The 12,853-nt window shown below is 51.5% G+C and overlaps 1 protein-coding gene across 5 annotated transcripts in view; it reads left to right on the top strand.

The window, feature by feature from the left end:
• Window positions 1-7,343: 7,343 nt before the first annotated feature.
• The window catches only part of PGS1 (phosphatidylglycerophosphate synthase 1), a 38,636-nt gene continuing 33,126 nt past the window's right edge, over window positions 7,344-12,853 (top strand). For all 5 annotated transcript variants that reach the window (XR_009698399.1, XM_061175963.1, XM_061175964.1 and 2 more), the window contains exon 1: window positions 7,344-7,500. Coding sequence is in view for 4 of the 5 variants with exons in the window: in XM_061175963.1 (XP_061031946.1) it covers window positions 7,361-7,500 (140 nt within the window). In the remaining variant the exon portion in view is untranslated. The remainder of the gene's footprint in view (window positions 7,501-12,853) is intronic.

Raw genomic sequence — 12,853 nt, 5'->3', positions numbered from 1 at the left:
TGCCTTCTCAGATTCCTCTCCCTTCTGGCACTTGGGCTGGGTCTGAGCTCAGACCCCTGCCTGGGGGCCCCAGTCCTCCACCCACAGAGGGGGTAGGGGGTAAGGGGTAGGGGGTGAGAGGGTGACTCTAGGAGGACCTGGAGAGTACGAAGTGTGTGTCGGGTATCTGGGAGGGGGGAGAAGTTTCTTCCACTGGCTCGAAGAAGAATCCACATCTGTTCCAAGTTCGGAGTCAGGGGTAGAAAAGGAGGGGCGTTAGCGTCTAGCCAGCTATCTCCCCTGACCCCAAACCAACCAGCCCTGCTCTGTCCTGAGCTGGGATGGGAATAGTCTCTGTTTGCTCTGAAGCGGCCACTGTGCATGCACCCGTGCCCTTTCCTGCGCCCGGGAACAGACACCGGGGTAGCGGGCAGTTCTGGGAAGCGAGGCTGTGGTGAACCATCTGGGCTGTAATGCAAATGAGGCCTGGCCCGGCGCCTGGAGCTGAAGTGGCAGTGCCCCGAGAGGGAGAGCCGGCAGGGGGGTGAGGATGGAGGCAGGCTCCTGGGCTCCAGACGCCCTTGGAGAGCCAGGATGGGTGGGGGACCAGGTGGAGGCAAGGGTCCGGCTTGCCCTACAGTAGCCAGATGGGCTGGCTGCTGGAGCACGGCAGTGGGCAGCCCTCGACCTACCGGGCTCCTGGGTCAGGTCTGCTCACCCTCTCTCCCCGGGCGTGCACGCAACATCTGAACTGACCTCCTGGCCCTGCACTCAGGCTCCCTGCAGTGGCAGAGTTGCCACGAAAACCTCCTGAGTCCCCCATCCAGGTGTGTGACACCCCTAGGAAGGTCCCTGGCTCCTCTGAATTTGAAGCACACATTGGCACGCACTGATTCTTGGACAAGTTCAAAGGGATGTGATGTATCCTCTCTCAGGCTCCCAAGGTCTGGAACCAGCCGGGATGGCAGAGAAGTGGCTCAGAAGGAGTGGGAAGTGGGAGTCTCCAGCAGGGACAGAGGTGAGATTCTAGGGTATGACATTGGGGGCTGGCTCTCCGATTCCCTTGCTTTCCACCTTGCCTCTTGCCCCTGCTGCACTCACCTGGCCTCACATGAGTGGAGTTCAGAGTGTCTTCACCTGGGTATGTGAACTGCCCCCTGCCCAGGATTTCATAAGACCCCGATAATTATAAACAAAATGCTGGTGGCAGTCTAGATTTCTGGGGTAAGTGGACCTACTCAGAGTCACTTCTTGCTTCTGCAAGACTTACTTTACAAAACCATTCATTCGTTCATTCCTTTTTTTTTTTTTTGACAACGTCCCATGACATGGGGGATCTTAGTTGCCTGACCAGGGATCGAACCCGTGTCCCCTGCATTGAAAGCGTGGAGTCTTAAATACTGGACTGCCAGAGAAGTCCCCATTCATTCATTTCTTTAAGAGGTAACTTTTGAGCACCTACTATGTGTCAGAGATTGGTCTGGGTGCTTGGAATTTATCACTCTGGGCCCTCATGGAGCTTAGACTCTTTCCAGAAGTACAAGGTTCTCCCACAATTGATGTCATGATTAATTAATTTCGACTGTGCTAAGTACTCTGCAGGAGAAGTCACAGGGGCTGTGTGAGCATATTATGGGGACACCGAGTCTATAGGGGGAGACATCTGAAGGGAACCCCTGAGGAAGGGACACGTGCAGACTGATGGGAAGCTGAGGTCTGGAGAGGTCACCTCCCCATGTCTCCCAGCTTGTAGGTGCTAGGAGCAAGCAGAGTCCGCGACAGGTGCACCACCAGCATCAGGGCGCCTGGGCTCTGCCACCAAGCATCTTTCCCAATGTCCACTTCTGTCTCATTTCTCACTCTCCCTCCCACCCACTAAAGGCCTTAGTCCCCAGCTTCTGAGCTCAACCTGAGGCAGCTACGAGCAGAGAAGATGGAATATTCTACTCCATTCTACTGTGGGAGGTGGGTCAGGCACAACCTCTGACTTCTGGAACTTTGTAAAGCGAAAAGATGTTTCACGAACAGGCAGGACAACCTCATGGTTCAACATTGGAAAGGCAAAAGGTACAGATGAACTATGACCTTCTACAGTTACCCTTCCTCCTGTGGTATCTGGGGCATTTTTTTTTTTTTTTAAAGATCAAAAGATGCCTGTGAAGTGGTGAGCTACAGGCTGAATGAAGCCCACAGATGCATTGGTTGACCTGTACAGAATTTTACATTTTTGAGACAACATTTAAAAATCTGGCAATTTCACATCCACATTTGAATTGGGGGCTTTTGGGGAACAATCTGGCAGGTCTGGTGGGCCCTCTAGATGGGACCTGGGCTCTCCAGCTCAGCATAGCCCACCACCCAGGATGACCGCCCTCCCCCCACTCCCCTTCCTGCCAGGAGCTGCAGGCATGGATGTGGCAACTCTACCTGGCTTCTCTCTTCCCACCTCTCTAGGCTAAGGGGTAAGAAGGACGATTGACTTTGGGGGATTTCCTTTGAGTCTCTTTCCTAACTTCCAGGAGACTGGAAATAAATCAAGCCTGAGCCTGGGAGTCCGGAGCCTCTTCTCCCACCTGCTGGGGCCTGGTCTGATTTGGCCTCATCTCAACAAGGAGACTTGTCCTGCTGGAGACTCTGGTGCCAGTCCTGGGGCACACCTAGCCTCTTGCTTCAAATCACTGTGAGGGCTGGGCAGGGAGAAGCAGAGGAAGGTGGGGCAGGGTGGGGTTTTGCCAGGAAGCCCCCCCAGCAGCTCACCTCCGCCACCCAAGTGGCTCCCGGGGAGCCTGGGATTCCCTGGGACATAACTGGCCACGGGCCGCCGTGTCTCCCCACGGGCTGGGCTGCTGGATCACGAGGAGGCCTGCAGCTCCCGGTTGGGGTGGCGCTGGCTGCCTGCCACACCACAAGAGGCTGAGATTCCCCTGAAGCTGAGAGCTGCATTTATCTCTCACCGGGACAGAGAAGCAAACTGGCTTGCTCTGCCCAGGAGGCATTTCCAGAAATTTGGGCTCTGACTTCTTGCTGATGAAATGCCAGATTATCCTGGGCCTCTTTGTGGCAAGAGAGCCATTGAGCAATAGGTATTTTGTTTTGCAGATGACAAGATTTTTGACACTGAAAAGTTTAAATGACAAATGCAAGAACCTTGACCGCTTCTCCACCCCTACCAGCGAGGTTGCTGGTTTGAACTCAGTGCTTGGCCAATTTGTTCTTCACAGCCCGCAACTCCAACTTCCTCAGGTCCCTGGTGCCAGAAGACCCCATCTCTCCCTGTTTTAGGGCCATACAAGCCCGGTGGGACCCATGCCAGGTCCACTGCTGCAGCCCAGGGAAAAGCCATTTTCTGAAACAGACGTTGGCACACTATGGTGCAGGGCTGGCAGGATGCTTTTGTAAATAAAGTTTTATTGAAAATACAACCACACTCATTTCTACTGCTTGTGGCTTTTGCACCAGACTTGAGTAGTTGCCACTGAGACTGGCCCCCAACGTGTGAAATATTTACCACTGAGCCCTTTAAGAAAACATTTGGCAATCTCTGCTCTGGGGGAACAGAAGCCTGTCTCATGCCAGGGAGGACTGGGGTCAGGTCTTAGTTTTGGGGGGGGAAGAGTATCAAGGGCTGGAAAAAATCAGGGTAACAGCTCAGTGGGGAGAGCATATCCCAGGGAGAATGAAGGCAGGAAAAGGGCTGGTGGCCTGAGGGGAGACCGAGGGCTCTGTGAGCTGCCACATTTGCAAAGTGATCTGTGGCAGCAGGTCAGTAAAATCCCAGGAGGCCAAGCCACCATCGCCCCACCCTTGGTGGAAAAGCACAAACTGGCTGGTTCCCTCCTGCAGCCGGGAGGCTCCAGAGCTCACACCTCCTGCCATGCATGCATTTATCAAACCAGCATGAATGAGTCGGCTTCTGGTGCCAGGTCCTCTTCTGGGTGCTCAGTGCCTCAGTGCTCTAAGGCCTCACATTTGGGGGCCAGGGGGCAGGAAGACAAAAGACACGGCAATCAACCAATGAATAAGATTAGATCACAGTTCTTAATAGAAAGAAAATAAAATCCTGTTATGGGGCCAGGAGGGCCTTTCTAGGGGAGGGCGAGCTTTAGACAGAGCTCCGAAGGATGGGGGGTGGGGGGCAGTGGTGGAGGACATTGTAAGCAGACAGAACAACTAACACAGAGATCCTAGGGCAGCAATGTGTGTGGGGAGTTTGAAGGGTGGTAAAAAGGCCAGGCTGGTGAGGCCGGGAGGTGACGGAGTAGAAGAATGGAGGGGGATGCAGGCTGTGGCCCCAAGGCTGGTTTCATGCCATCCTTAGTACCTAGGCTGCATTCCCTACAAAACTAGAGTGTGATCCTCAGAAACAGCCCAGCAGCCTCCAGGTCAAACTAACCTAGGAGAGTTTCTCATCACCAAGGCAGGAGGTGGGCTGGCCAGCCTCTTCCTCCCTCCTGAATTTGCAATAGCCCTGTGTTTGGGAGAGACCCTCGCTCACAAAGCAAGCTCTGGAAGGAGGGGCCTTCCTCTTACACTGGCATGATTTTCGGTCCAGGGAGTGAATCACAGACAGTGAGGCACGGGCCCTTGGCTCAGGATTTCCTGGTGTTTCCTGCCTGGGAGAGCAGCCCCGCTATCAGGGGCAGCAGCCCACCACTCCCTGACGTCAACTCTCCTTTTCATGAATGGGTTTCCTTTTCCGTTTGGGAAGACATGATCTTGGTCATCAGGTCCATCGACCCTGTCATTCTCACCCTGGCACCTCCTGTTTGGGAAGAAGCAAGCAGACTAACGAGAAGGCAGTGGGTGCAGACAGGAGGATGAGGGGGACTCAGCGGATGGGCTTCCGAGCCACCGAGGGGCTTCAGAGAACAGATGCTTTCTCGTCTGGGGTCATCAAGGTGTGACTTGAGAACCCCCAGCAGCTGTCGTCGTGTCTGCCCAGACTGCCTGTCCTCCAAGCAGCTTGGGGGTGCTCCCAGGCAGACTTTCTGGGCCACCTGTGTTAGCTGAGCATGACTATCTCCTCTACTTATTCTCCCTAACTAGCCCAGATGAGACTTCTTGGAGGAAACAGTGTTTGCGTGCTGTCATCATGTAAAAATGTAACCATCTAAAAAATTGCTCAGTCCCTGAAAACCATTATTTAAAATTTTTGCAACTCTAAATGTGTGTGTTGTAGGGCAAAGTCGTAGTTGCCTCACTTTTGTTGTAGCTCTGACTGTTTCAAAGTAGCCAGGAAGGCCAGAGGCTCTCAGTGTGTGGCTTCAGAAAGGACTGGGGTCATTGTCTGCTGTTTATACTTAATGTAAATACTCCTTAAACTTACCGTACTGTCAATATCTCTGTGTGCTACTATAGTTTACTTTAGATCAGAAATTCCCAGTGGGATGGTACTATGGTTGCTTGTCTCACTTAATACCTTACCCAGCAAAGCATCACATTGCGAAAAGAAGCTGCCAGCTCTTTTCAGGATGGTTAGGATGCTCTTGTGGCCCACGTGGTACTCATTGCCCAGCATCATGGTGCAGCCATTCAGCACCTTGGCCCTGCAACTACCCTGTGCCAGGCATGGCGCAAAAGTAGAACCAAGCAAGGGATAGTTTCATTCTAGTTCCTGGAAATTAGGCAATTTGATGATTCACCACTTCTAACTTGGAAGAGTTGAATCAAATTCCGCCCTGTATTTGTAAAGCTATCTGAACTTAAAGGAAAAATTAAAATCTGAAGTACTCTCTGATTGTAAACAATTTGGAAATTCTTAAATAGCACCAAATAACCAATGTTAACATTTTGGTATATTTAGTTTCAGTCTGTCTGTACCCACACTCTCAAATTTTTAACAAAATGGGATAAGCTCTATACTACTCTTTGAAATCTGGATTTTACTCTTAATTTCATTAACCATTCTTTTTTTTTATAAATTTATTTATTTTATTTTTGCTGCGTTGGGTCTTCGTTGCTGTGCACGGGTTTTCTCTAGTTGTGGCGAACGGGGGCTGCTCTTCATTGCGGTGCACAGGCTTCTCAACGTGGTGGCTTCTCTTGTTGCGGAGCATGGGCTCTAGGCGCGTGGGCTTCAGTAGTTGCGGCGTGTGGGCTCAGTAGTTGTGGCTTGCGGGGTCTAGAGCTCAGGCTCAGCAGTTGTGGCGCACAGGCTTAGTTGCTCCGCGGCATGTGGGATCTTCCCGGACCAGGGCTCGAACCCGTGTCCCCTGCATTGGCAGGCGGATTCTTAACCAGTGTGCCACCAGGGAAGCCCTCATTAACCATTCTTTTTTTTTTTTTTTTTTTTTTTTTTTGGCCACACCGCGTGGCTTGCAGGATCAGCTTCTGAGATCTTAGTGCCCCAACCAGGGATTGAACCCCAGGGCCATGGCAGTAAAAGCACGGAGTCCTAACCACTGGACTGCCAGGGAACTCCCATTAACCATTCTTCTAGAACATACTTTTTTTAAATGAATGCATGGTCTTCCAACATAGTGATTTACCATTATTTAACCAACTCCCCAGTGTTGATTGCTTCCAGACTTTTGATATGAACAACGCTGAGATGAACATTCTTGTAGGGAATGTGTAATTCATTTCCTCGGGTAATTTGTTGAAAGCAGAATTCGGAATGTTTTGTATGCTGTGTGTCCATATCCTTTTAACCACACAACACCTCCCCTCCCCGCCATAAGTAGGATATGATTATCTCCTACAGCTTTTCCAGTTTCCAAGTCCCAGCCTATGTGGATCCTGCCAAGGAACCACATGATACAGATGAGAGTCATCTGTTACCTTTTTAAAATCAGCTGCAAAAAAGTGTTCTTGGCTGTAGGGATGAGCTCCTTCAGCCTCTTTGGCCACGGAGCCGTAGTTCCCAGGGGCGGGTTACAGCGTGTGTATGCATTTGGGCGCATGGGGAGGATGGAGGGGTCTTTACTGCACCTAGACTGGGTGAGCTTCTCTGTGCCCTGGAGCTGCAGGCCCGGGGCTGACAAGGTGAAAGATGGTCCCGCCTGGGTCTGGTGGGGATTTTCCGTTCTCAGTGCGCCCGGGTGAGTCAACGGTCACCCACTTCTGTACATCTTAGCTAACACCTTGGAGCAGGGGCTCGGCCTGTCAGGTCCAGCCTGAACTTGGTCGTGGGGTCTGACAGGTGATGTCCCTCACTCTCCACCCCCATCCGGTATCGAGACCGAGTCAGGGGATGCCGGTGCCCGCGCCCTTCTCCTCCACGGCCTGGCCCCTGCGCGCAGCACACCTGCGCCCCCCTGGCGGGAAACGGAGGCTGCGGGGTGGGTCCGCCTCCCCTCGAGGCTCCCGCGCGCCGCCCGTGTTCGCGCGCGCGGTTGTCAATAAAGTTCTCGCGCGCCGGAAGCGGAAGCGGCGAGTCTCCATGGCGGCGGTGGCTGCGGCGGCGGGGCCGGTGTTCTGGAGGCGGCTGCTGGGCCTCCTGCCTGGCCGCCCCGGGCTGGCCGCTCTCCTGGGGCGCCTGTCCGACCGACTCGGCAGGAACCGGGACCGCCGGCGCAGGAGGTGAGAGCAGTGGGGCTGAGGGCGCGCCCGGCCCCGACCCTCATCCGGCGCCCCCGGCGTCGCGGTGAGCTCTCCGTGTCCCCGCGCGCGGGCCCGCCCGGCCCCCGCAGTCCCGCCTCGCCGCCGGCCTTCCCGGGGAGGGGGCCCCCGCCCGAGGTCGGTCGGGCCGGCCCGGGCCTGCGGGGGGCGAGCCCGGCCTCCGTCCTCGTACGCTGGAGCAAAAGGGCTGTGTGTGCACACCCGGGGCGGGGGGATGAGTTCGTGCGTGGCTTTGGGCCCCGGGGTGTGTGTGTTGGAGAGTCTTCGCGAGAGACACTGTTTGGGTGCGGAGGGGTCTTTTCCTTAAGTAATCCTAGCTGCGAGGTGACTTGACGGGAGTGAATCAGCCCTGCTGGGATTCTGTGCCTGCAACATTTCTCACATCCTGCCAGAGAGGGCTGTGAAGCAATCCTGAGTCTGGAACACTCAGGCCAGGGAAGAGGAACCACGTGAAACCCCTTTTACACTTTGCAAAGGGCCTGTGTTTTGGAAAAGTACTGAAGTGAGTTATGGAAATAGTGAAGTAGGCTTTGAAGCAGTTCGTTCAGGCAGTGGTCTTTCGAAGTAAACATTTGCCAAGTACATGCTGACCTAAGAGGCCTGCTGCTGTTGCTAATATTAAAAAAAAAAAAAAAAAAAAGACTTATGTGCAAATAGTTTTCTTGTTGGAGAGACTCGAGCCTTACACTTGTTTCTTAAGAAAAAAAATCTTGGAACTGCGTCCTTTTGCAGAGTTAGCGTCTTAGATTTTTATCTGCTACTAGGGTGAGATGTGACCTGGCCTTTGGTAGAGAGATCTGTGGTCCAGTCATGTGTGCTGATTCTAGGTATGGAAAGGAACTTGCTTCTTATTGGGTTACTTTGGAAGATTTTCAGCAAAAATTCAGGTTTGACTTAGGGGAACTTTTTGTGATAGAATCAGCCCAGGACGGAACTCTTGGAAGCTTACTGATCAGAACGGCTTTAAGTTTCACATCAGTGAACCCGATGGGAGTGGGGTGTAGAAGAGGTGGCCTCCGTCCTCTGTAATTCGTGCTTAGCAAAGACCTTTTTATTCCAGTGGGTAGTGAAGTCAGATGACTTCTACGTCCTGGTATCAAACCACTGAGATTTGGTTTAAAGTTTCAAAAAATGTTCTCAAGGACGAGATGTTTAGGCCATTTTGTCATTTCCCTTGTATGTATTTAAACTATACAGAAAAGCACTTCATGATTAATCACTGTTTAACATTGGAGTTGATTACTAAAGGCTGTTGGGGCAATCGCCACAAATTCTTTTAAGAAAGACATTTCTCTTGTGTGTTTTTCTGTGGGGAGAGAGGGCAGTGTGGCCGTGGGGATAGTCTAAATTGACTTCTTAAAAGTCTTTTTTGTAAATAGCATTAGTGGATGCAGGACTTGTGGCTCCATATTTCTTTTTGATTAAGTTGGTTAAGGCTCTGGGTCAAAAATTAAACCAGGAACTCAGTTAAATCACAGACATAGAAACACAAATGTCAGAAATTTGCGTCTTATAATCCTTGGAGGTGATGCCTGTGTTAGGACGGAGGATAAATGTTTTGAGCAGTATTACTACAATACTGTGGGGTTCTGACCCTTTCTTTGCCTTATTCGGTTTGCAGATTTTTTCTGCTTCTTTGTGGCCTGGGTGTTTGGGGTTACTCATGTCTGTATGGCCACTCACCTCCAGTGGCTGCTGACTTTCGTTTCTTCTCCATTGTTCAGTTGCACCAACCAATTCCTCATTCCCCGAATGATGTGGTTTCTTGTAACTCTGATCATCGATTCATTGATAATAGTCCTGTGTAGTCATGAACTTATTTTAGATTTTAGCTTGCCAGTCTGACTCAACTGTTGGAGTGCCTGGTGAATCCTCGTGACTAGCAAGGGGAGTGGTGAGAGGGAACAGTTCTTTACTGCAGTGGTTTCCTTTCAGTTATAGAGACAGCCATAGTGACAGAGAGCTCTATTTAAAATTACTTCTAGGGGCTTCCCCGGTGGCGCAGTGGTTAAGAATCTGCCTGCCAATGCAGGGGACGCGGGTTCAAGCCCTGGTCCGGGAAGATCCCACATTCCGTGGGGCACCTAAACCCGTGCGCCACAGCTACTGAGCCTGCGCTCTAGAGCCCGTGAGCCACAACTGCTGAGCCCGTGCACCACGACTACTGAAGCCCGCGCACCTAGAGCCCGTGCTGCAACAAGAGAAACCGCGGCAATGAGACTCCCGTGCACTGCAACGAAGAGTAGCCCCCCGCTCACTGCAACTAGAGAAAGCCCGTGTGCAACAAAGACCCAAAGCGGCCATAAATTAATTAATTTTAAAAAATTACTTCTAATTAGTGATTTGGAAATACTGCTGTTTTTTCTTAAGCAGGCATCTGACTCATTACCATGGACAGCTGGATTCATTCACTTATTCAGCATGTGTGTATAGAGCACTGCTATGCTGTGCTAGGTACCAAGGAAACATACATAGTCCCACCTTCAAGGTGCTCAGACCCATAAACAGACAATAGTAAAGTAAGGTAGGAAAGGTCATGGCGGCACTAAGGCACACCTGGAAGTCACAGAAGGCTCCCTGGTGGTGATGATCTTGGAGCTGTGTTTTGGAGGCGTGTAGGAGTGGGCTAGGTGAGGAAGTGGGGAGCCAGTGTTCAAGGAAGGATAGTGAGTGATGTAGGCTGATGGTGGCAGCAGCGGAAAGCAGCTCTGAGGTGCCACAGGTACTCAAACCGTTTCCAGGAGCCTACTGCATACTGAGGAGGGACGGGAGGGAGCGAGAGGAGCTGGGCTGAGACCGAGCGAGGCAAGCTCTGAGAGTCCCTGTACAATTTCTCTTGATAATGGTCTAGGCCTGAGGGGGCGGGGCTTGTATGAAGTCATGGACAGTGGGAGGAGAGGAGAGGGCTGGGCTGGAATCGGCCCTGGGGGGGGTTGTGTAGGGGGTGCTGAGGAGGTAGGTCATGTTTCTGACTCGGGTGACCACATGGATGGTGGCATGCTTCACTAAAACAGGGAGCGAGAAAGAGGACCAGGTTTGGGGGATGACGATAAGCTGAGTTTGGGGCTTGTCAATTAGTATCCAGGTGGGTCCAAGTGGAGGCGCTCACTGTTCAGGTGAAGGGCAGATCCGGCGCTCAGGAGAGGAAGACAGAAACTTCAGGTAGTTTCTTGGAGTCATCAGACTACACAGAATTGACTTGTTATTTGGAGTATGAGACCTGGTGGAAAATGTGTCAAGAGGGCGTTAGTTCCTAACTGAGTTTGCTGCCATACAAGGAAATATTTTCTCCGTGGTCTCCTTTTTCTTTTTTTAAAACTATTTTCAATTTGAGCTATGTGTGCAGAAAAGTCTTTATTTTTGAAACCCAAGTTCTATTTTCTTTATTCTAGGTGTGTGTATGTGTGTGTGTGTGGGGGAGTGGTGGTGGTGGGGTGTCCTAACTTTCCTGAGTGTAAGAGGGAAACATAACCAGCAAACTGTTCTTTTTATTAGGTTTCCTTACCTTGTAATGCCAGCTCAACATACTCTTACTCAACTTCTTAGTGGTTTCTACTCTGAGGGACCACCAGATTTCCAGAAATTACTTTTTCTCTGAGTTTTCTGATGCTGGGACCCAGTCCTCCTTATTCATTAGAGTTCAGTAGCGCCACCTCTTGTATTATAGCAGTAGAATGGGTGGGAGGGGGGATATTTAGAATCAAAGCATGATTTCCCCAAATAATTCAAATTCGATCTTGCAGAGAATTAAAATAAGATTTGCAGCTGACTGACTTGTAAATTGTAGCTTTATTAGGTTCATATTAACCTGAGTACCCTCTGAGCACATTGCTGCTGCTGATGAATTAGGCTGGTCAGCCAGCTGTGTGCTCGTAGATAGAAACTAGCCTGGGATTGAAGCTGTCTGATAGATAATTCCCTTGTAAACACGTGATCTTAGTAATGCAAACGAGTCGTTTTCACTGCCGGGAAGTCAGGCTGGTTGCAGCAGTTTGGATTAGTAGAACGTGTGAGTCGTCCTCGGCAGGCACTTGGCTATGCCTGGTGCCTTTGGCTACGGAGGTGTGTTGTGGGTTATAAGTAAATGTTAGGTTTCTAGCCCCTCGATGTAATCGACTTTCTTTTGGACAAGCCAAGAGGAGAGTCAGCGTGTTGCCACATGCTGGCAGCCCCGGCCTCGTGCCGGACTTGTGGGAGTTCAGCGGCCGTTGGTCTTCCGTGACCTACGGGAATTCACACTCATTTCCCTTACTTGGGTTTAGGTCTTGCGTTAGTCAGGAAGGGCTGCCTGCTGCTGGGGCTGCAGGAAGTCTCGTCCTTTCGTGTAGTTTTTTGAGCCTTTTTCAGGAAGTGTTATGACTTGGTCTTTTCTCATCACTTCACCTCTTTACGTTTAAATGTGTGTGACGGGGGGAGGGTGGGTTTTTCTTAAAAAGTAGTTTCTGAAAATATTGCAATCCGGAGAGCTCAGTTTCTTTTAAAAACTTTCTTGTTTTGTCGTTTTGTACAGATTTGGGTGGGATACAAACCACAGAGTGTGTACCACGAATCTTATAGTCCCCGGAGAGCTTGTGGACCTTTAGACCATGACCCTGAGTGCAGGACACTTAAGTAGTGCCCTGGTGTGGTACAGGGGACAGAGCTCTTGTGTCGTCCACGGTGGATTTGTGGTTAGTGTAGGAGACAGTCCTCCGGCATCACCATTTTCTTCCTTCAAAGCCCTGCAGACCCTGTTTTGAAAAGATGCTAGGAGGTGGGCCTGCTTCCTCGTGTCCCATGGGGTGGGTGACACCACTGTGGCCCCGGGGGAAGACCTGTGTCCTCTGAAGCCGTGAGCTGTGCGGGGCCTGGTGGAGGTGAAGTGCAGACCCAGGTGGAATTCTCTGGTGTTGCCTTTCCTTAGTAGCACCTCCACTGCCCCCGTGAGAGCTCGGTTGGACCTCCAGGCGCACTGTTGTGCATCCTGACGAACGGAGAATGCAAGGTGTGGCAGTATTTTTCCATGGAGCACTTGCAGCTTCAGAATGTTTGGTGGAATGGAGAACTCCTGTCTCCGCACACAAAGGAGAAATGCCTTCTCCCGTCTCCTGAAGCTTCCCTTGCACATAGCTGTGTTCGCGGCCTCTCAGCAGCCGTTCTGCTCTCGCTCTTTCGGTTTGGCTGGCTACTCTGAACTCAAGTCCCGCTGCCGTCCTGTGCCTCTCATGAGTCGGGTGGGTGCATCGTCCTGTCTAGGGCAGGCTTCTGCTGTCCCTGCTTTAATGGTGGCCCCCGGACCACGGACAAGAGTGTTACTGCATGCTGTTCTTGGTCA

The sequence above is a fragment of the Eubalaena glacialis genome, chromosome 19, assembly GCF_028564815.1.
Source record: "Eubalaena glacialis isolate mEubGla1 chromosome 19, mEubGla1.1.hap2.+ XY, whole genome shotgun sequence".
Taxonomy (NCBI): Eukaryota; Metazoa; Chordata; class Mammalia; order Artiodactyla; family Balaenidae; genus Eubalaena; species Eubalaena glacialis.
The sequence above is the reverse complement of the archived record's forward strand: the minus strand, read 5'-3'. Positions and strand labels throughout refer to the sequence as shown.